General features: G+C 39.5%; 1 protein-coding gene across 2 annotated transcripts in view; it reads left to right on the forward strand.

Moving 5' to 3' along the window:
* epas1b (endothelial PAS domain protein 1b) overlaps positions 1-23,420 on the forward strand; it is a 142,174-nt gene that overhangs the window by 100,214 nt on the left and 18,540 nt on the right. For both annotated transcript variants that reach the window (XM_060831388.1, XM_060831387.1), the window contains exons 5-10: positions 989-1,101; positions 2,916-3,118; positions 5,853-5,959; positions 15,790-15,937; positions 17,978-18,201; positions 18,981-19,189. In XM_060831388.1, coding sequence (XP_060687371.1) covers positions 989-1,101; positions 2,916-3,118; positions 5,853-5,959; positions 15,790-15,937; positions 17,978-18,201; positions 18,981-19,189 — 1,004 coding nt within the window. The remainder of the gene's footprint in view (positions 1-988; positions 1,102-2,915; positions 3,119-5,852; positions 5,960-15,789; positions 15,938-17,977; positions 18,202-18,980; positions 19,190-23,420) is intronic.

Here is a 23,420-nt window from a genome sequence, read left to right on the forward strand (position 1 = left end):
CAATTTAACTTTCCTAATTAGCCTACCATGTGGAACCTTGTGAAAAACTTTACTCCAGTCCATGTAAACAATGTCTACCACTCTGCCCTCATCAATGTGGATTTCTTCCAGGTGCTCTGGTTTCCTCCCACAGTCTAAAGATGTGCGGGTCAGGTGAATTGGCCATGCTAAATTGCCCATTTTGTCTAGGGATGTGCAGGCTAGGGGGTTTAGCCCTGGGAAATGCAGGGTTACAAGGATAGGGTTGTAGGTGTGTCTAGGTGGGATGCTGTTTGAACAGTCATGGTGGACTTGATGGGCCAAATGGCCTGCTTCCACACTGTACGGATTCTATGTTCAGATTGTACAGGATGTTGGTGAGGCCTCTTCCAGAGTATTGTGTGCAGGTCTGGTTGCTCTGCTATAGGATGGATATTATTAAACAGGAGAGAGTTCAGAAAAGATTTACTAGGATGTTGCCAGAACTGGAGGGCTTGAGCTACAAGGAGAGGCTATGATCTTTTTCACTGAAGCATAGGAGGTTGAGGGGTGACATTATAGAAGTTTATAACATAGATAACATGAATAAGGTATTTTCCGTAATGTGGGTGAATTCAAAACTAAGAGGTATATTTTAAAGGTTAGAGGAGAAAGATTTAAAAAGGACATGAGGAGCAACATTTTTACATGAAGCGTGGTTAGTGTGTGGAATGAACTGCCAGAGGATGTGGTAGAATCAGGTACAGTAACAACATTTAAAAGACATTTGGATCAGTACATGAATAGGAAAGATTTGGAGGGATATAGGCCAAGCTCAGGCAGGTGGGACTAGTTTAATTTGGGAATATGGTCGGCATGGACAAGTTGGACCGAAGGGTCTGTTTCCATGCTGTATGACTCTATGACTGTATGACTATGGCTCTTTGAGAACTAATACAAAGAGAAGCTTGGAAGGTAATGTTGAAAATAGATACTGCAATGGCTAATTGTTGTTTGTCTCCAACCCCAGGTTTTGGAAAGAAACACAGAGATATGAATACAGAACGTGACTTCTTCATGAGAATGAAATGTACTGTGACAAACCGCGGAAGAACTGTCAACCTCAAGTCTGCCACCTGGAAGGTGAGAAAACAGAAGTAGTAATCAGTTAGCTACATTTGGTGGTTTTCTCCTTGTACCTTTGGGGTCAGAAATTTATTTCCTGTGTAAGGAAGCTTTCTAATCAATCACTGGTGAGGCAATGGGGTAGTGGTATTAACAATTACTGTTGAACACACAGCTGATCTTCTGTAGACCTGGGTTCAAATCCTGCTACCTCATATGGAATCTGCAATTCAATAAAAATACAAAATCCAGACTGTAATGATGCGCATGAAATCATGATTGATTGTTGGATACCCCATCTGGTTCTCCAGTACCCTTTTAGATTAGATTACTTACAGTGTGGAAACAGGCTCTTCGGCCCAACAAGTCCACACCGACCCGCCGAAGCGCAACCCACCCAGATCCCTACGTTTACCCCTTATCTAACACTAGGGCAATTTAGCATGGTCAATTCACCTGACCTGCACATCTTTGGACTGTGGGAGGAAACCAGAGTACCCGGAGGAAACCCATGCAGACACGGGGAGAATGTGCAACCTCCACACAGTCAGTCGCCTGAGGCGGGAATTGAACCTTTAGGAAGGGAAACTTTGCCATTCTCAACTGGTCTGGCCTATATGTGATTCCAGACCCACAGCAGTGTGGTTGACTCTTAACGTCCCCTTGGCAATAAATGCTGGCATAGCAAACATTGCTTACAATAAATAAGGAAAAAGATTGTTTTAGAATAAAATAATATTTAAATGTTTGTCAAAACTCAAGGAACATGTTAGGATCCCAATTTTAATAATTTTCAGTGTACTATTGCCTCATGAAAGATTCAATAAATGGTTAAGTGAAAAAGAATCCTGTGGTCATATACTAGATTAAGGGTTTGATCCATATTACTTTCCCCTTGTCCTCCCAGCCATCCATTCATGTTTCATTCCTTGTGACTAACAGCTTGCAGATCTCAAGTCTAAACAATTGCTGCAGCTCTCCTCCTCTCTCCCTTGACTTACTTCTGGATGGGTTGAAGTTGAGGAGACAGGATGAGCGTGAAGAGAGGTGATGGAGAAGTCAATAAGGCAGCAATGTACCATCATCCTGGATGACTTCCACTGCTCCAGATAGCGCAGGTTTCTTAGTGCTGCAGCCTATGATTCAAAGGACCAGCACCCTCACGGTGCTGAGGCAATGCTTACATTTTGGTCTTCCTCCAATCTTTTGGCTTTCTTACTTGTTATGGGCCACCTTCTCCTGGAGAAGGTGGCCCATAACAAGTAAGAAAGCCAACAAAACATGTGCTTAGTATGCCAACAAAACATGCCCTTGGATGACCTTAATATACTTAAAAAATGGAGGTATGTGCAGGCAGTGAGAGGCATGTACAAGGCTGGTATTATTCGAAGAGGCAAGTGGGTAAGGTAGAGTTTCAGGCCTTTACCAGAAGTCCCCTCCATCACTAGATGCCAATTTTCAGCCAATTCAATAACTCCATGTGTATCAGGAAATGGTTAGAGGCACTGGGTATGCAAAGACTACCAACCCTGACACAATATTGGCAGAAATACTGAAAACTTATTCTCCAGAAAGTGCCACACCCCTAGCCAAGTTGTTCCACTTCAGTTATAATATTGGCATCTACCTGACAATGTGGGAAGTTGCCCACGTATGTCCTGCACACAAAAATCAGGACAAATCCAACTCAATTAATTTCCACCCCATCAGTCTACTCTCAATCGTCATCACTGGCGAATTAGTTCCTCACAGAAATGAGAGAAGAAAATAGAATGAAAATATCAGGGGAAAATTCCAAACAAGTTTTAAGTTTTCTATTTTGCTTTATTAAGGTGTTGCACTGCACTGGCCACATCAAAATATACAATGCCTGCCAAGCTCACACACTGTGTGGGTATAAGGAGCCACCCCTGACTTGCTTGATCATGATGTGTGAGCCGATTCAACATCCATCTAATATTGACATCCCATTGGACAGCAAGACATTCCTGAGCCGCCACAGCATGGATATGAAATTTACTTACTGTGACGAGAGGTACAGTATCGTTTAAAATGATTACAATCACATCAGGAAATAACCTTGAGTTCTTCTCTGCATTTTAATTTTCCCCATTTTATGCTGCTAAGTACCTAACTGCAGAAATGGTAAATTAGTTCACCATGAAAACCTAGAAAGGGAAAAGTAAAGTTGCCATTGTCCCAGATGACCTGAAAGATGTTCTCTAATTAGAGAGAGATGATTGGCAGTGAGTTTAACCTGACGGCCTCAGGTGAGATCGAGAACTTGGGATCTTCAGAGTGACCTCAGCTAGTGTGGGAACTGAACCCGCACTGTTGGCTTCAACCTCTACATCACAAACCAGTTGTCCAGTGGATGAATATGATATGGAATTGGGAATGAGTTTAAGGCTATTTTCAGCCAGGTGCCCAGGACATCCAAACCGTTATGGCATTAACCATTTTACTTTAACAGATGTGGCATGTGCTGTCTTAAAGTCTGCAGTGACTATTTTGCACTCACAAAGTTTCAAAGTGAGGTCCAGGACTAAGACTCAATTCCACCACAAGCCAAAATAAAAGCAGTGTTCTGTAACTCTAAGTGACTAAGTAAAATGAATGTGCACAGTCTTCATTTAATTCCCAGTAGATGTTTAATCGCATCACAAGATTATTCCTATTTTAATTCAAAATTGAGCATTTGATTCACAGATATCACATGGGAAATGAAACGATATCAAGTCTGATAACTCTTTTGATCTGGAGGCAAATTACTAGGCAGTGTTATGCTGCATCTAACCACAGTGAATTTGAATGGGGAAGATTAATTGGTATCATCTGTAGCTTAGCATAGTGTATATTCTACATTATTTTAAAGATGAAGCGGTTTGCAAAGAACAAAAATCATATAGGCACAAAGGGTACAGCCAGTAGACAGTTGCAGCAGTAATGAACTGTCAAGTAAACAGATATATTGTAATGCCATGAATGAACTGAAGACTGGTAGAACTTATTTATTTAACAGATTCACACAGCAAAAATACACCCTTTACACAAGAACTATTAATATCTGTTGCTGCATCTTCCTTAAAACTGTTTGGCATCTTGACCCTCCTGAAAACTAACATTTACAAACAGGACAAATAAAAATGTATTGTCTCAAATAACATACTCCTTAGAAAGGAGGTCACTGTTGAATCAGAACTTGCTGTTGTTAGTGTCTTGCAGTATGACATCTCAAACTTGACATTCAGTTGTCCGAGTGATGCACTTCAATAATAGAATTATTGGATGGGGAGAGAGGCTGCTGGGAACCTGTATGACTCCATTGAACTATCTATTAATCAGCTTGAAAAGCTTGTTAACAGGCTGAGGAGGGCCAGAAAGTGATTTTCAATTTGCAGATTGCCAAACATAGACAGTCTGGTTCACATTAGCACACAGCTGTTGGATGCACTATAGGAAAGCATTCAGTAATTATTTTACTGAGGAGGATTTTTGTCAGTAAGGGTTATTGTCACAGAGCAGATCATTACCTCTATGTTGGCTGTTTGGCTGCTGGCCCGCTGATGCCCTCTCCTCTATTCCATAAAGCATTGGCTGGCTGCTGGCTGCCTTGGAAGGTCCTGCTTGACTGTCAGCTCCCTCCTCCCATGTAAGGTTGTGGAGGCCCATGTTTAAGAAAGAAATAGATATATTTCTAGACACTAAAGATGCCAAGAATTTTGTGGAAAGAGTGGGAGCACAGCATTGAGATGGAAGGTCGGCTTTTAACATATGGAACGGTGGAGCCAGCTGGATGGGCTGAATGGCCTATTCTTCCGCCTATCTTCTATGTTTCATGAGTTTATACAAATATACAATGAGAAATAATCTGAGCAAGGCAGTCATTAATAGGTAAAAACAAGTAGGACCTTTGTTCCAAAGACTGGGGACTTTGTATCAAACAGCCAGTCCTTTTGGCAAGCAAAGTAACGAGTTACCCAGCCAGCCTGTGCTTGCGAAACTCACATGATGTCTCACATTGGATGTGATTCTGAAATTGGGCATTTGCTGAATAATCCTGACTGTGAGACAAATTGCATTGCCTATGTATTTGAGGGCTCGCATTGTGCCACACTTGTCTGTGCTGGAAGCTACATGTATGAATACACCATGCTCCCTTTTTTGTAGACAGAATATATGTATACTGTATTTGTTTCAATTCAACCAAATAGGTGATAGCCTTTCACTGGTGCATTTCTCAGGGCAATGCACTAACCAATCAAATTCAACCTGCCTTGTTTAAAATTTAAACAAAATCTGATAATTGTCAATCAGCAATCATAGGTTAAACCTCCATGGCAACACCTCTACCAATTTGGAGTCCACTTGCTACTAATGATTTGGGATGATATAGGACACGATACATCCTCTAATGGCCTTCATTTTCTTTTCTGTTCAGCTACTCAGCACAAACTCACATATTCTAGATCAGTTTGTAGCACTTCCAAATGTTTGCACACACTAAACATTAATTGTTCAGCCCTTTAGTTCTTTTTGTTCTTGCCTTTCCCCTTATATATTGAACATTGAATTATAGAACACATAAATTAATAGCTGCATCCCTTTCTAAAATTTTTGTAAATTTTCATTTAATTAAAATATTCCTCTCATCCTTTCTTCTTCATAATTCCTGTAAAATTTACATTCCACAATTTAATTATACTTCACTCTGTTTTATCAATAATATTTGCATACAAACTGTGACAGTTTAACATTTATTTTACCAGAATTGCAGCACTGATGGGATATTGTCCAGAAGAACTGCTTGGCCGTTCAGTTTATGAGTTTTACCATGCATTGGATTCAGATCACATGATTAAAAGTCACCAAAACCGTAAGTGGTCAATCCAAAGAACTTGTAAGTTAGTGTGGTAGTGAAAGTCAGTTAACTGCAAGATTGTTTTAAAATCACAATATTAAAACCCTGCATTATTAATTTTCAGATCTTCAAATCTTCTCTCAGATCATTACATGATTTCAGTTGCGCCCCACCTCTGGCAGTAGTGGATTTATACGATATTCTGGTGATACCTTGGCACTTTTAATTACTTTTGGATATTCTCTTATTGTGGCAATTTTCATTCGTGTTCATAAAATATAATGTTTGTAAATATCCCAATAGTATTTCCAAGACAAACAAGACAAGAATATTCATTAAATAATTAAAAATAAATAGATAAAATAATTCATAATAAAATTAAAAGTGCACATGTAAACTGATCAGATTCTTACATAGATGGGAAGAAGTATGAATCAGCACCACCATATTAGTGTGAGGAAAAATATATCACCAAATGGGAGGCACAGCGGCTCAGTGGTTAGTAGTGCTGCCTCAGTGCCAAGGACCTGGGTTCAATTCGTGCCTCAAGCAACTGTCCATGTGGAGTTTGCACATTCTCCCAGTGTCTGCGTGGGTTTCCTCTGGGTGCTTTGGTTTCCTCCCACAGTCCAAAGATGTGCATGTTAGGTGAATTGGCCTTGCTAAATTGTCCATAGTATTAGGTGCAGGGCTAAATGTAGGGGAATGTGTCTGGGTGGGTTGCTCTTCGGAGGGTCGGTGTTGACTTGTTGGGCCGAAGGGCCTATTTCCACACTGTTGGGAATCTAATCAAGTCACTGCTGATACAACTTCCCCACCAGCTTGGAGAAAACTTTGTACTTTCCCTTGTTTTATGAGGAGGACAAAAGTAGGGTCCCAAGCACTCCAAACACTGACATGATGACCGTGTTTTCGTTGAGACAGCCACATAAAATATTGTAGGTGCCCAACCTCCCAACTCATCCTTGAACTCACCTCCATAATACAAAGAGTGGGTAGTTGCTGAAATTGGCAACGTGTTGGCAGTCCATTCAAAATAAATAATTAGGATGCAGCTGAGCTTGTTAAAGGAAAGACAATGGCATAGTGACAATGTCACTGGACTAGTCAAGAATCCCAGGCTAGTGTCCCAGTGACATGGGTTCAAATCCCACCATTACAAATAGTGCACTTTAAGTTCAACAAAAAAAATTGGAAATAAAATGCACCTATCTTATAGTAACCATGTTGATTGTTGTAAAAACCCATGCTTCACTAATGTCCTTCAAGGAAGGAATTTGTCGTCCTTACCCATAGCAATGTGGGTGATTCCAGGCAATATGGGACAGACAATAAATGTCAGCCCAACCAGCAATCACCACGCTCCATGAATGAATGGAAGAAAAAGCCATCAGAATTTACTTGGGGCACATCAGCCTCTACGATACATTTCCCAGTGAACTCTACACAAATTGATGAATGGGATAAGAAAGGTAGTCTTGAAACAGTGGGCAGGCCAGGATGCTTCAGATGCTGGGGTTTCCTTGCAGTTTTTTTTTTGTTTCATTTTACTGGTTAACAAGCATACAAACCCTCAGCTTCTCAAATGGGGCAAAGATTAGAAAAGCAAGGATATTATGATAAACTTTTATAGGACTCTTATTAGACCTCAACTAAAATATTGTGCATAGTTCTGGGAACCATACTATAGAATAGATGTGAATGCATTGGAGACAGTGCAAAGAGATTTCCAAGAATGGTTCCAGGGATTTGAATTGTTAATTATAGAGCATAGATTGGAGAGATTGCATATGTCCGATGGATCAGAGGAGATCTACTATATATTTTCAGAATCATAATGGAGTTGGATAGAGAAGATAGGAAGAAGCTGTTCCTGCTTGTGAGATGATGAACAATGAAATAACACAGGTTAATACCATTTTCAAAAGAAGCAAACGTGATGTGAGAAGAAGCTTTTTCATACAATGAGTGGTTTGAGTCTGAAACAAGTGGGATGGTGAAAGCAGGTTCAATTGAGGAATTCAAGAGAACACTGGATGGTTATTTAAATTAGAAATAACCTGCATGCATCTGGAGGGAAGACAAAAGAATTGCACTGAATTCTGATACTCATTTGGAAAGCTAGGGCAGTCATGATGGAACAAATAACCTCGTTCTGCACTTTACTTCACTTCAAAACCATCAAATTGGTGGCAAAATTCTTCTCTAATATCCTTATCAGGACCCATTCTTCTGCAGAAATGATGCTGAGGCTAAAATAAGAAAGCAATAAGGTGGCATTCTGGAAAGAGGAAATAGTCTTTAAAGTTTTCTTCATTTGAACTAACCTTGCAAGAAGGCTAAGCAGGTTTTGCAAACAGTTTGTTCAGGTTTACTGTTGGCTAACTGTGTTCCCTAACGTGGCACATGTTTCCTTTAATAATATATTTCAGAATATGTTCATAAACTAGAAATATACAGATTACAACTGGACCATCCTTCTAGATAAAGGAGTCCTTGCTTCCAAAGGTGTGGACAAAAAAGGATATCCTAATGCTCTGCTGTTCTGAGTTGCTGATTGGAAAATGCATATATTTATATATTTTGTTTCCCAATAATCATTCGCTATCACCTGGCAATATAAATTCTATGCAGAGAAAAATTAGACTAACTCACTTCAGGAACAAAGCTATTTCCCTACAAGAAGTTCATGTATTTGAATCCTAATTTTAGCTATCCTAATTGACCTTGAGAGTTTTCAGCACAATCAAAACCTGGTTCATTTGAGGAAGAAGGGAAAAGAAATCAGAGCCAAACCTACAGGAACACAGCTCCTTGGTTCCCACTTAAAGAGGCATCCATATATCTAAGTTTCCGATCTTATTGAATGAATAATAATGCACGAGGTATGGGAATGTAATAAATCAAAGGCCAAATGAAGACAGAGAAAGATGGGAATGCAGCAGTTAAGTAAAATTCTTTAAACTGACATAAAATGACTTACAACCTGTATATGATGTATATAATTAATCATTGAGGCTTTAATTCATTCAATTGTCATTATTAATACCTCATGTTCTTCAACCAACTCCAAATAAATATAATCTCAAATTTTGTCTTTTAACTATATTTTTCACCTTTGGTAGCTGCTTTAATTTCTCATTTTACAAAGCCGTTATTTTCAATAGTGTGAAATCTTTGTGAAGTTTCAATATGACAAAATAAACAAAATACTAGTGTCTTAAATTGACAATTTCTGTTTATTCTCCATGCTTTGTGCATAATATCTAAAGGTGCCTATAAGCAGCTGGTTAATAGATCAGTAGAAGGCAAACAGTGATCAGCAGTCTAGTTTAACTTCCACATGGCAGTACTTGCGTAATCAGTGACCTATCAGATTGGCAGGTATCCTTCTAGTGACATTGTGTGTTGTTTCAAACAAGATTACAGCAATAACAAGGCCTTCTGGAAAACAAGTAACTGGACCATGGCACACATTGAGATTTTATTGATTGCACCCAATGTAATTATCCTTTCAAAACACAATGATAACTACCAGATTAAGGCAGTCTACCAAAACTCATATTGGATCAAAGTACAGTTTAGATTACGAAGTAGCAGGTTCATAAGTCAGATCACAAATATATTGCTGTTTTGATTACAACTTTAAACAGTAAAAAACATTGTTCATTATTGCTGAATGCATTTTCCAAGTATTTTTTAAGGTGTGCAAAATGTTGGAAAATACATGTTTAAAAATTTAACGATGTGAGGAGATCCAAGATGGTGGCAGTATAAGTGGTCTGCTGTGCTGGGCTCTGTGCCATACCCCAGGGCAAGGTGGACCTTTACTGCCCCCCCTTATCAACCGCCCCAGGAGAAAAAAAGCATTAATTTAAACTTGCTGACTATTCGGAGTTGCTGAAATCATTTGCGATGAAGTCCGGAAAAGGAAAGGGGCCTAAAGGAGGACAGTAGACAAGGTACTCCCCTACTGCATCGGGGTGCCTGCAGCCAGTGTTCAGACTCCCGAGGCAGCCCCTTTAGTTTCCAACAGGACAACAGCTGGAGTTTGCCAAACTCTGAGCGTGGATTCAAGCAGCAGTTGATCCACTATCTGCTATGCTGAAAAACATGAGCAGGAAATCCAGTTGCTGGAATGAAGATTGGAGGCAGTGGAAGACATGATTGCGGCTTCGGAGACCGTAGCGGAGGTCTCGGGAGAAAGAATCTGAAAGCTGGAAAACCAGGTTCGGGTCCTTCAGGATCAAGTCGATGACCTGGAAAACAAAAACAAAATGAAACACTTACAGATCGTGGGTCTCCCAGAACGCGAGGAAGGCGAGGACCTCGTTGGCTTTTTGCAGGGGTTGCTCCTGAAGTTCCTAAGGTTAGAGTTGGAGTTGGAGTTGGGCCTGGTAAGCGTGGAGAGGGCCCACTGGATCACAATGCGCACGTCTGGATCGGACCCGCGTTCCCGCACGGTCCTAATGCAGCTCCTGTATTATAGAGAAAAACAGTTAATATTTGAAACAGCAAGAAGACTGGGAAGAAATTCACAAGCTTTAGTGTATAAAGGTTCAAAGATAATGCTTTTTTCAGGACTTTTCAGGAGCCTTAATTAAGAAGAGAAGGCCAACTGATGATGTCAAGAAAGAATTAAGAAACCTGAACATTCAATACTCCTTGAGGTACCCGGCCATGTTGCGTTTCGCTCATGGGGGATTATATTTAACTCTGACTCCGCGGAAAAGACAAAGGACTTGTGAAGTCTTTGAATTGAAGGACCTGAGTTGGGGTTGGAGGGAAGGGGGCATCATTGCGGACAATGGTTTTGGGGGTGTTTATTAGCCCCTTACTACTTCCCTCTCCTCCTTTTCTTTTTTTTTTGGTTATTGGTTTTATATGTACAGCTTTGTTGTAAAATTGGAATTATTTTAGATATCGGTCGGTTGGGTATTATCTAAGGCTCCTTTTTTGGTACTGCTGTCCTTTTGATTTTGTATTGGGGATGGCTATATCTGTGGTTAAGATATGTGGATTGGAGGGGGGGGGGTGATCCATTGTTAACTTTCAGAATGTAAATAACAGGTTTTCCTCATTTGTGAATTGCCTTGGGCTAGGGCACGGCCTCAGCTAGAGGGAAATAAGATAGAAGTAAGGATTGGGAGGGGCATGGGGAAGATCTTGAGCAAATTGGGGGTAATTTGGGTATTTTCTTCAGATAAATGTAGTGTTTTTTTAGTTGTAATTGTTTTTATAGGAATAGTTTTTCAATCTCATAGAGTTAATATCTTTGTAACTCGTCACACCTCAGATAAGCTCCATCCTCCTGGGATAACACGGGCTGCCCCAGATGACCATGGCTAGTGATTCAGGTGGTGCACCTGGAATATAAACGGGAGCCATTCTCCTATGAAAACAAAGAAGGTCTTATTAGGCCTCAGGAATGAAAGGGTGGACATTGCCCTGCTACAGGAGGTGCATCTAACTGATAAGGAACATCTGAAATTGTAGCGGGGTGGGGTTATGACAGGGTATTTTTCTCATCCTTCAGCTCCAAGAGTAGAGGAGTGGATATACTGATAAGAAGGAACCTCCCTCTCTAGGTAACAGAGCAGATTAAGGATGAACATGGATAGTTTATCATTCTTAAAGCTCTACTTCATGGAGAAGAGTGCGGCGTTTTTAATGTATATTGTCCCTGGCACACCCTCTTACATTTCTAATCGATGCAATGGCTAATTTAATGAATCTTTGGGTTTGTCGTATAATTATAGGAAGGGATTTTAATCACCTTATAGATCCAGAGATTGACAGGGTGCCAAAAGCCCTGGCAGTTACGCCCATGCAGTCTAACCAGATGGTGGACATGTGCGATGAGTTGGGACTATTGGATGTGTGAAGGCACCTCCACCCTAATGGAAGAGACTTCATGTTTGATTCCAACCCACACAAGTGCCATACGCGAATCAACATGTTTTTTTTATGCCAGCTGATGGTTTGGACAGAACACTGGCGTGCAGAATTGGAAATATAGCTGTTTTGGATCACCTATCAGTGTATTTCGATGTTAAAATCAAGGGTAGTGGAATGGATGCACGTCACTGGCGCATGGATCCACTTTTGTTAGGGGATGGCAAATTTGTTGAATATATTACAAGAGAGTTCAGGGCCTTTTGGGATATCAATTCAGGTACAGCTAGTAATCCAGCAATGCTTTGGGAGGCCACTAAGGCATATTTACGAGGCCTGATCATTTCATATTTGATGACTAGAAAGAGGCAGAGGGAGGAGCAGCAATGGATACTGGAGGCCCAGCTGAAGGTAGCTGAGAAGACATATTATAATAGGCTGTCATTGGTTAAGCTGCAGTGGGTCACAGCTCTCTGTGCTGCTCTCGACTCAATGTACACACAAGTGGCTAAAACAAAAGGTCTCCTTTGCCAAAGAAAGACTGCTTGAATTTGGAGATAAGTCAGGTAGATATCTGGCTTATTTGACTAGAAGGAAAAAAAGCTTCCCAATCTATTACATCTGTTAGGAAGAAGGCTAGTATGATTATCCGTGAATTGAAGAAGATTAATGTTCAGTTTAGGGAATACTTTGCAGAGCTACATTGGTTGGAGGGGGGGTGAACACGGTACAATGGGAATGCAGTCCTTTTTTTGAAAATCTGGACCTGCCCAATATAAACATGGAACAGGCTTCCCTTTTGAATGTGCCTAAACAAGTGCAGGAAGCAATAAGGCATCTCCAGGCTGGCAAGGTACCAGGGCCAGATGGATTCCCAACTGAATTCTATAAGGAGTTCATAAACATGTTAGTGGAGCCACTTCTGGGGATGTATAACTATTCTTATACACAGGATTGTCTTCCGCCTTCTCTTAGGGAGGCTAATATCTCCCTCATTTTAAAGAAAGGGAAGGACCCTGAAGAGTGTGCTTCATACAGACCCATTTCACTATTGAATGTAGATTTCAAAATTTTAGCCAAGATGCTGGCTCTGAAGTTTGAGAAGGTCCTGCCGCATATTATAAAAGAAGTTCAAATGGGTTTTGTCAAGGGCTGTAGCTCCTCCAACAATATCAGGAGGGTACTGAACACAGTACAGGTATGCCAGCAAAGATTGATCTCGAGTTTGGTGGTCTCCCTATACGCGGAAAAGGTGTTTGATTGGATAGAATAGCTGTATCTGTTTGAGGTCCTAGAGCGCTTTGGTTTGAGGGGTTCCTTTGCCAGATGGGTAGCAGTACTATATAATGATCCCAAGGCGGTATTATAAATGGTATTAAGTCAAATAGCTTTAATATTGGAAGAGGTAGTCGACAGGGGTGTCCTTTATTACCTTGGTGAATGAACCGTTAACTGTAGCTATCAGGAGGGATCCTGAAATAGTAACGCCAAAGATGCGAATGGGGGAGCATAAGATCACCCTATATACTGTCAACGTCCTTTTGTTTTAGACCAATCTGGAGAAGGCTGTTCCTCAACTGATTCAAGACAATTAATTCATATGGATCTATTAGGCGATTAAAATCCCCTCCTATAACCATATGACGAACCCCAACATTCACTAATTTAGCCATTGCATCAATTAGAAATTTAAGAGGGTTACAGGATCAATTTTTCAAAATCGGAAGCCATGCCAGTAGGGGGATTAGTGGAGGTGCCTAATCTGAAGGATGAAATGCAATTCTCATTTAGATGGTCAGCAAATAGTTTTTTTGTATTTGGGAATTTTTATAACCCCTTCCTTCCACCGGCTGTATAAAACTTAATGTGTACAACTACTAAAGAGGATAAAGCAGGATTTGCAGCAAGGGAAGGGGTTACGTTATCATGGTTGTGCCGAATAGCCCTGATTAAGATGAATATTCTTCCTTGACTGATGTAGCCAATGAGAATGCTCCCATTGTTGTTACCTAGACAATTATTACGGAGGCTCAGTGGTTGGCTAGGGTCCTTTATTTGGTGCCATAGGCGTCCTCTAATTAAATTCACTAAATTGCAGCTTTCACATGGTGAGGGAGGGGTGTATCTTCTGGATTTGAAGAAATACCAAATAAGTGCTTTGTTAACATATGTTGGTGACTGGGTACGGGGGAATTCGGAGTCGTTTGGCTTGACATTGAAGTCTCGCAGTCAAGATGCCCTTTAATTAATGTATTATTCACAGACAAGATGAAATCCATGACCCAGCAGAGTAAAAGTCCAATTATTTTAAATACGATGAAAGCCTGGAGGATAATGAGACAACATGAGGGCAATTGGTCTAAGACTTCGCCATGTACTCGGGTTGGTGGGAGCCCAGGGATTTAAACCTGTGACAATAAACTCCAGCTTTAAGGCATGGGAGAATAAGGGAATCTTCTGCCTGGGAGATTTATTCGAGGGGGATGTCCTAATGTCATTTAGTCAGTTACGTCAGAAACATGGATTGTCTAATAGGGACCTTTTCTGATATTCCCAAATAAGGGACTATAAACGAGGAAGACCATGCTCCCGGTCCAATGTTACAAATCAGACATGGAGAAAAGAATACTCCAATGTACAGGTGCTCTTTCACTCAGCACTTTATATTATTTACACAAAGGTTGCAACTTGGGAGACATGGAAGGACGCTGTAGGACATGGAATTGAGAGTTAGGAGAGGATATTTCATTGGAGGTATGGGAAGACATCTGGGGGAATGTCAGGAAATCTCAGTATGTAACAGAGCACAGGCCATGCAATTGAAGATCTTACAGAGGGCTCATATGGTGCCAGAGGGGCTAGCTAAGTTCAAGAGTGGAGTATCACCAGGGTGTCCCCAATGTAATATTAGTATAGGCACTCTTACACGCTGCTACTGGTGATGTAGTAAGGTCCAGAGATACTGGAGTGCTATAGTAAGGGAGCTAAAGGACATCCTAGGGATGGAAATTAACATGGATCCGGTAATTCTTCTTCTGGAGTTGCCAAGCTTGCCCTCTCTGGGGGAACACGGGAAGAGATTGTGTAACATTCTTACTGTGCGAGGAAAAACATTCTAGTGAATTGGACATTGGAAAACCCCCCCAGGTCTTTTGGGGTGGCGCAGGCTGGTATTGGAGCATCTCCTCCAACACTACCTCACAAATATAGTACACCACAAAATGGAATAGTTTTACAAGACTTGGCGGCCCTTTCTAAATTATATTGATGCTGACTTATCAGCAATATTAATCAGGGTCATGGTATAGCTGTGGGAATCAGTCTGGGTGCCTGTGGGGCCCCATGAGGAGGAGACTGGAGGAAAAAGAATACAGGTACTGTAGATGGTGCTCAGAGGGATGGGAGCCTCAGTGGAGGTGTGACGAGTGAGATAAATTAAATAACATTTTACTACTTTATTCTAAGCTATTTGAATTTAGTTTAAGTTAGTATTTATTTAATATGTTTGGCTAGATTAAGTTAAGTAGGTTTTTTTTTCTGGTAGAATAGTAGGTCGTTTATTAACAATGGTACTGTGTTATGGCTTTTATTGTACTGCCTTTCTTTCTGTTTTGATGGCGTTATTCTTTTTTGTATATCAATGTTTTGTAAAAGATTTTAAAAGGTTTTTAATAAAGATATTTATTAAAAAAATCTAAAAGTGTAGCGAGGTGTAGAGACTTCTATTCAGAGCACAAATAAAAAAGGACTTACTGTTGCTTGAGTACAGCATATAGTATTGCCATTATCAAATGTTATATGATCAAAGGAGCATTTATGATATGCAGCTTAGATGATGAATTGCAACACATGGTTTGTATATACAATAACTGATACTTTATGCTAGATATGAAAGATATTGATTAAGAATTGAGAAATTGATTTATTTCATTTTAATTTTGTTTTTAAAGTGTGCACTAAAGGTCAGTCAGTTACTGGGCAGTACCGGATGCTTGCAAAACATGGTGGATACGTGTGGGTTGAGACCCAAGGGACAGTTATTTACAACAGCCGTAACTCTCAACCACAGTGCATTGTATGCGTCAACTATGTACTGAGGTATGCCTGCGTTATTACACAACTGATTTCATAAACAGGAAACTAAGCACAAGATATCTGCCTTGAAATGATCCTATTTTGATTTCTATGAGTATTTTATGTCTGTAGAGATCTTGGTAACATGGGTGGCTTTGCCATCCGCCACACAGTCATAGTTTCAGAATGTTGCTTTCTGCAAATCTGATGTTAAAATATACACTATTGTTATTTGGAATTTTCAATCCTGGCAAGAGGACAACAATCAACTGACGCAAAAATGACCAGAGACACACGATAAAATGAAATTAAATGCTCTTGCGTTAAAAGTAAATTTCTAAAAGTATAAAATATAGAATGGCTTCTGGTTGAGCCTTCATTTTGTCTTTGAATATATCAGAATGAAAATCATACTCTTACCCATAATTACTGAATAAAGATTTGATGCTTACATTAAAACTTTAAAAGTTCCAATACAATTGAGACAGTATTTGAAAACTGATGTTATCAGAAGCAAATATTGTTATAAAAATCATTAAATGATTTTTGTACATATAATGAATGAATATTTTGAGGAAAGAAAGAAAAATATTGAGAATTGAACAATTATCTTGATTAAATACTTAAACTTTGCCAATTTCAAATAATCTGCAGAGTCTTTTTAACAGTGATTCACTGTTCACCTTTACTAAGAATAACAATTCACAATCTAAATTAAATAATCATCTCTATTAAACCCCAACTCTATCTATTTACTCAGCGGGATAGGAGAATTCCATGCCACAATCTGAACACGAGCAATCATCTCCAAAACATAGGCAAAATAGTTTGCAATTCAGATTTGACATGGACAATCTCAAAGCAACATAGGAACATCAGCCATTGTCTTCTTGTGGATTATTCTGTATCAAGTGGAGAAAAAAAGGACTCTGATGGACATTACCAATGCCAAAGTTTGATTGAAAGCAGAATAGAATTAATTACATAGATTTAAAGTAGTTATTACTCATCTGTACTTAATACACAGAGCAGGAAAGAAAGTCAGGTAAATGCAACCAGGATGTTCAGTGAACAATTGCTTCTATTGCATTAAAACTAAATGTTTATCAGAATATATTGCAATTGCATGTTTGTAATGAATGCTGAGAATAGAAGTTTTATTGCTTCACCTGTCCTTACTTTTATCAGGAGCAATAAAGCTATAATTAGGTGTGGATAACCTATATTTAGGATGGCTAAAGTTTGAAATTGTTTATTGGTGACACAAAATTAAATAAATGTGTAGCTGTGGAACAGTATGTGAATGAAATAAATATGAGACCCTTCTTAAGATATTTTTTAAAATTAGATGATAGCAATTCATAAAACTACACATTTAGAAATTACTTTGAAATTGGACTGCCAGCAAATGTAATGCTTACTACTGATGACTGGAACAAATTCAATATTCAATGAATATTGAAATAATTTAGTTCAGAGTCTGTCGAGTCATCGAGATGTACATCATGGAACTCAGTCGATAACAACTCAGAGGCTATGGATTATCTGACTTCAGCATAGTATGTTGGATAACTGCGCAGCATAACTGATTATTGAAAATGTTTGGCTGAGATATTAAACCCCAACTCTATCCATTTACTCAGCAGGATATGAAAATTCCATGTCACAATCTGAGCAAACAGTTGTCCCAGTACCTGGGCCAACATCTATGCAAATAAAAATGACTTATCTGTTAATTCATTCAGTGTCTGTGTGTATGTGGAACCTTGTTGTGTGCCAAAATATCTATAGAGTTGTACAGGAAGGAAACAGATCCTTCGGTCCAACTCATCCATGCTGACCAGACATCCTAAATTAATCTAGTCCTATTTGCTAGCATTTGGCCATATCCCTCAACATAACTATAAGTACACTTCAAAAGCAATCCATTGTTGATAAATTGCCTTGGGATATCCTGGGAATGTGATGAGATGTTAAGTAAATGTACACCATTCCTTGGCATTTTATACTGCAATGGAGTTCTTTCTTTAAAAAAAAACTGAAATCAAATGTTTTCATTTTCAGTGAGATTGAGGAGAAGAATGTTGTATTCTCCATGGACCAGACAGAGTCTCTGTTCAAGCCTTGCCAAGCCATGAAAAATATGAATGGCAAGCATATCTGCGGAGGTCCAATGCCAGATGATGGTAATCTGCTCTTCAGTAAACTGAAGGAAGAACCTGAAGAACTAGCACAACTTGCTCCTACACCTGGAGATTCCATTATTCTACTTGATTTCAGTGTCAATGGTATGTTGCTAGAATTTAAGACATGATTTTAATCTATGTAAACCAATAAATATTTGACATCAATCCGCGGTTTTTTTTAAAAAGTAGTATTCTTCAATTAATGGTAATGTACTAGTGAAGAACCCTACAATGTCAGTTATACACTTTGAGTGAAGCAACCAAGGAAAGAAGAGATATGAGTGTGGTGCTAGAAAAGCACAGTTGGTCAGGCAGCATCTGAGGAGCAGGAGAATCAACGTTTCAGGTTACTGATGAAGGGCTTATGCACAAAACCTCGATTCTCCTGCTCCTCGGATGCTGCCTCACTGGCTGTGCTTTTCCAGCACCACACTCTCGACTCTGATTTCCAACATCTGCAGTCCTCACTTGCTCCTGAAGAAGAGATGCATCCATGCAAGGAAAGAAAAGTGGGAGGGAAGATAAAAGAGCACAATGAGTGTTCTGAATTAAGTGCCACTTACAGAGATCTGAGCATAGTTTGGAACTACATTGTGAGAGTAAAGATTTAAAAATGAAGCAAATTAAATAATGCACTGGGTAGGGCACCTGTAGGCTTTGCAAATTGGGGAAAATGTCTGGTTCAGTTTTTATTCTAAAACAGTAAGAATTTTTTTCAGCTACAATAAAAATGAATCACTCTAAAATCTTATTCGTGTACCAATTGGTCCATATCTTCAAGATGGCAAATTAAATTCATTTTGCTTAGCATTGGATCTAACTGAGATCAAAAAGAATCAAAATAAGACCAACAAATGTTTTTTTTTTGTCATTTTTACCAGGTAACCAGCAGTTTGAGGAAGCTCCTCTTTATAACAAGGCTATTATTCCACAAAACAAGCTGTGGCCAATGGAAGCAACAAAACCAAATATGAAAGGTCCAGCTGAGCTCAGCAAGCAGTCATCAATGGATCGGCGCCAGTTTACAGTGCCACAGGTCCCATCAGGCAATTCCACTCCACGCACATGCAGCAGCACCTCTTGCTCTTCAGTAAGTGACCAGAAAAAATTACTGTCACAAAACCTGAGAACAGCAGCAGCAATAACTCACATCTATATAAAACTGTGAGTGTGGAACATGCCACATGGGGAAATGGAAAGATGAAGAGAAAATAATTTAGCTAAAAGAATGAACACAATGCCATTGTAGTAATGTTAGGGGAGGTCGAAGAACTGTTGTTTGAAATAATGCCCTCTTGCACCTCATACAAATCAGGATTGGTGGTAGAGCATTTGGTTCTTCCAGGCTGCTCCATCATTTGATAAGATTGTGACGTCAACTTTACTCTCCTCTCTACTCCCTATTCCATTTGCTTGGTGATGAAGAAATGATCTAACTTAGCCCTAAAAATATGCAGTGACTCTGCTTTTGCTGCTCTCTGTGGAAGAGAATTCCACAGACTAATGAGTCTCTAAGATAAAAATAATCTCTTAATCTCCACCTCAATTGGCTCTCCTAGTCTTCCTGTGAAGGAGAATTATCCTTTCAGTCTTCACCCTGTCAAGCCTGTTCAGCATCTTACATGTTTCAACAAGACCCCCTCTTATTTTTCTGATCTCCAATAGATACTGCATGAACTCATCTCACTACTAAACCCTTTATCTTGGCAATCATTTACATGAATGCTCTCTGAACTGCTTCTAAGGTAATTATATTGATTCATAATTAGTAAGACCAAAGCTGTATGTGTCATCTCACCAAGTCCTATACAACTGTAGCAAAGCTTCACTACTCCTATACAGAATTCCTCTTGTAATGAACAGAAATCCAATTGCCTTCCTAATCCTCAACCTTATGTGCTTGCTCATATTTTGTTATTTATGAATCAGGACACCCAGGTCCCTCCGTAGTGCAGAGTTCAGAAATTTCTATCCATTCAATTAGCATACGGTACTTTTAAAAAAGATTTCTGCCAAAATTGATAAGTTCACACTTTCCCACATTAAAGTCCATTCATCAAAGTTTTTGCCCACTCAGTTATCATATCTTTACACTTTTGCAGACTCCTTACATCCTCTTCGTAATTTACTAGTCCTAACAATCCTTGTGTCATCAGCAACTATACATTTTTTACCTTTACCCAAGTCATTGATGTAAATTATAAATAGTTGAGGACACAGCCCTTACCCCTGTGACATTCTGCTTCTTACAGGTTGCCAACCCAAAATTGACTAATTAATTTCTACTCTTTGCTTTCTGTTAGGTAACCAATCCTTGCTCCATAATTAGATGTCACCCAGACACCAAGAGTTCTTGTTTTGTGTACTTAACTTTTGATATGCCATTTTATCAAATAGTGTCATACAGATTAAACACAGAAACAGACCCTTTTGTCCAACTCATCCATGCTGACCAGATATCCCAACCTAATCTAGTCCTATTTACTAGCACTTGGCCCACATGCCTTTCAACCCTTCCAATACATATACCCATCCAGATGTCTTTTAAATGCTGTAATTGTACTAGCCTCCACCTTTTCACTATCCTATCTACCTGCGACTCCACTTTCAAGGAACTATGAACCTGCACTCCAAGGTTCATTTGTTCAGCACCACTCCCCAGGACTGTACCATTAACTGTATAAGTCCTGCCCTGATTGGCTTTTCCAAAATGCAGCACCTCATATTTATCTAAATTAAACTCCATCTGCCACTCTTCAGCCCATTGGCCCATCTGATAAAGATCCCATTGTAATCTAAGGTAATCTTTTTTTGCAGTCCACTACACCTCCAATTTTGGTGTCATCTGCAAACTTACTAACTATACTTCCTATGTTCACATCCAAATCATTTGTATAAATGATGAAAAGCAATGGACCTAACACTGATCCTTGTGGCACTCCACTGGTCACAGGCCTCCAGTCTGAAAAGCAACCCTCCACCACCACCTTCTGTCTTCTACTTTTGAGCCAGTTCTGTATCCAAATGGCTAGTTCTCCCTGTATTCCATGAGATCTAACCTTGCTAACCAGTCTCCCATGGGGAACCTTGTCGAACATCTTACTGAAGTCTATATAGATCACATCTACCTCTCTGCCCTCATCAATCCTCTTTGTTACTTCTTCAAAAAAACTCAATCAAGTTTGAGAGACATGATTTCCCATGCACAAAGGTCTATAGTTCCTTGGCTTTTCCTTATCACCTTTCTTAAAAAGTGGTACCACGTTAGCCCGCCTCTAATCTTTCAGCATCTCACCTGCAACTATTGATGATACAAATATCTCAGCAAGAGGCCCAACAATCACTTCCCTAGCTTCCCACAGAGTTCTAGGATATTTTTGGAAATCCAAGTCACCACACCTACAAATCCCCCTGAATTAAACTCGCTTGTTACTTTTTCAATGAAACTCTAATTAATTAATTAAACAAGATTTCCCTTTCAGAAAGCCATGCTAACTCTCACTGATTGTATTCAGTGTTTCTAAATGCCCTGCCATAATTATTGCCATTATTGCCATAATAACTGATTCTAGCGTTTTCAATAAGGCAGATATTAGACTAGCTGGATTGTAGTTCCCATTTTCTGTCTTCCTCCTTCCTTGAATAGATGTTCACAAGTTTCCAGCTTGATTCAAACTTTCCAGAACTCAGGGAAGTTTGGGAAATTGCAACCAACGCATCTATTATGTCTGTGGCCAATTTTTCGAAGACCCGAGATTGAAGGTTCTAGGGCTTTGTCAACTTTTAGTTCTAATAAAAGAAAAATACTGCAGGAAATCTGAAATAAAAACTAAAACTGCTGGAGAAACTCACTCAGCAGCATATGTGGCCGCATCTGTGGAGAAATAAACAAAGTTCACATTTTGAGTCCAATATGACTCTTCTTTAGAACTCAAAGTACGAATTGACAATTGATGGCGATGTCTTCAGTAGTTTAGTCCTAAGTTGTGGAATTTGCTTGCTGAACCTCTCCACTTCTGGACCTCTTTATGTTCCTTTAGGACTGTGATTAAAATATTTATTTGATCAAGCTTTTGGTCACCTGTCCTAATATTTCTTTCATGTGACTTATATATCAAGTTTTATTTGATTGTGTTCCTGTGAAGTCCTTTGGGATATTTTTTATTGAATGGAGGGATGATGTAGGTTCAGGTCATTGTTAACACCTAAGTTAACTAGCTTGAAAGGATACTGAAGCCGGAGAGGGAGGATCCGGTTGTTGTGGTCCACGTTGGGAAAAACAACACAGGCAAGGCTAGGAAGGAGGACCTGTTAGGGAATTATCAAGCACTGGGAACGAAATTAAGGAACAGATCTTCAAGGGTTATAATTTCTGGATTATTACCCAGGCCACGTGTAAATTGGCTTAGGGATAAGAAAATTAGGGAAATAAACACAAGGCTAAAGGAGTGACGTGGGAAAGAGGAGTTGCATTTCATTGGGCATTGGCATCAGTTTTGGAACAGGAGGGATCTGGACCATGAGGACTGTCTCCACCTGAGCCAATGTGGAACTACTGTTCTAGTGAGAAGTATAAATAGATGGTCACTAGGACTCTAAACTAGTGAATTGGGGGGAGGGAAGGGGAAAACAACAGGAAGTATAATGGTATATAGAAAAGAAAGCAGCAGTTTAACGTGTGCAGGAGGGTTTAACGACATCAAAGGCTATGAAAGACACTAAAAGGAAGAAAAACTCAGGAGATATTATTAATGGATATAAAGGAGGTATAAAAACTAGCATACAGACACTTTATCTGAATGCTCGTGGCATTCAAAACAAGGTAGATGAGTTAACAGCACAAATCATCATGAATGAGTATTGGGCAGATGCAGCATGGATTCATGAAAGGCAGGTCATGTTTAAATAATTGACTGAAATTTTATGAGGACATTACGAGGGCAGTGGACAACAGGGACCCAGTAGATGTTGTATATCTGGATTTCCAAAGGGCATTTAACAAGGTGCCTGACAAAAGGCTATTGCAGAAGATAAAGATGCATGGCATTATGGGCAATGTATTAGCATGGACAGAGGATTGGTTAACTAACAGGAAGCAAAAAGTGGGGATAAATGAGTGTTTTTCTGGTTGGCTATCAGTGACTAGTGGTGTGCCTGAGAGATCAGTGTTGGGTCTGCAATTGTTTACAATTTACATCGATGATTTGGAGTTGGGATCCCGTGTAGAGTGTCAAAGTTTGTGGATAACACTAAGATGAGTGATAGAGCAAAGTGTGCAGAAGACTCAGAAAGTTTGCAGAGGAATATAGAATATAGATAGT

Source organism: Hemiscyllium ocellatum, chromosome 10 (genome assembly GCF_020745735.1).
Source record: "Hemiscyllium ocellatum isolate sHemOce1 chromosome 10, sHemOce1.pat.X.cur, whole genome shotgun sequence".
In the NCBI taxonomy this organism is placed as follows: Eukaryota; Metazoa; Chordata; class Chondrichthyes; order Orectolobiformes; family Hemiscylliidae; genus Hemiscyllium; species Hemiscyllium ocellatum.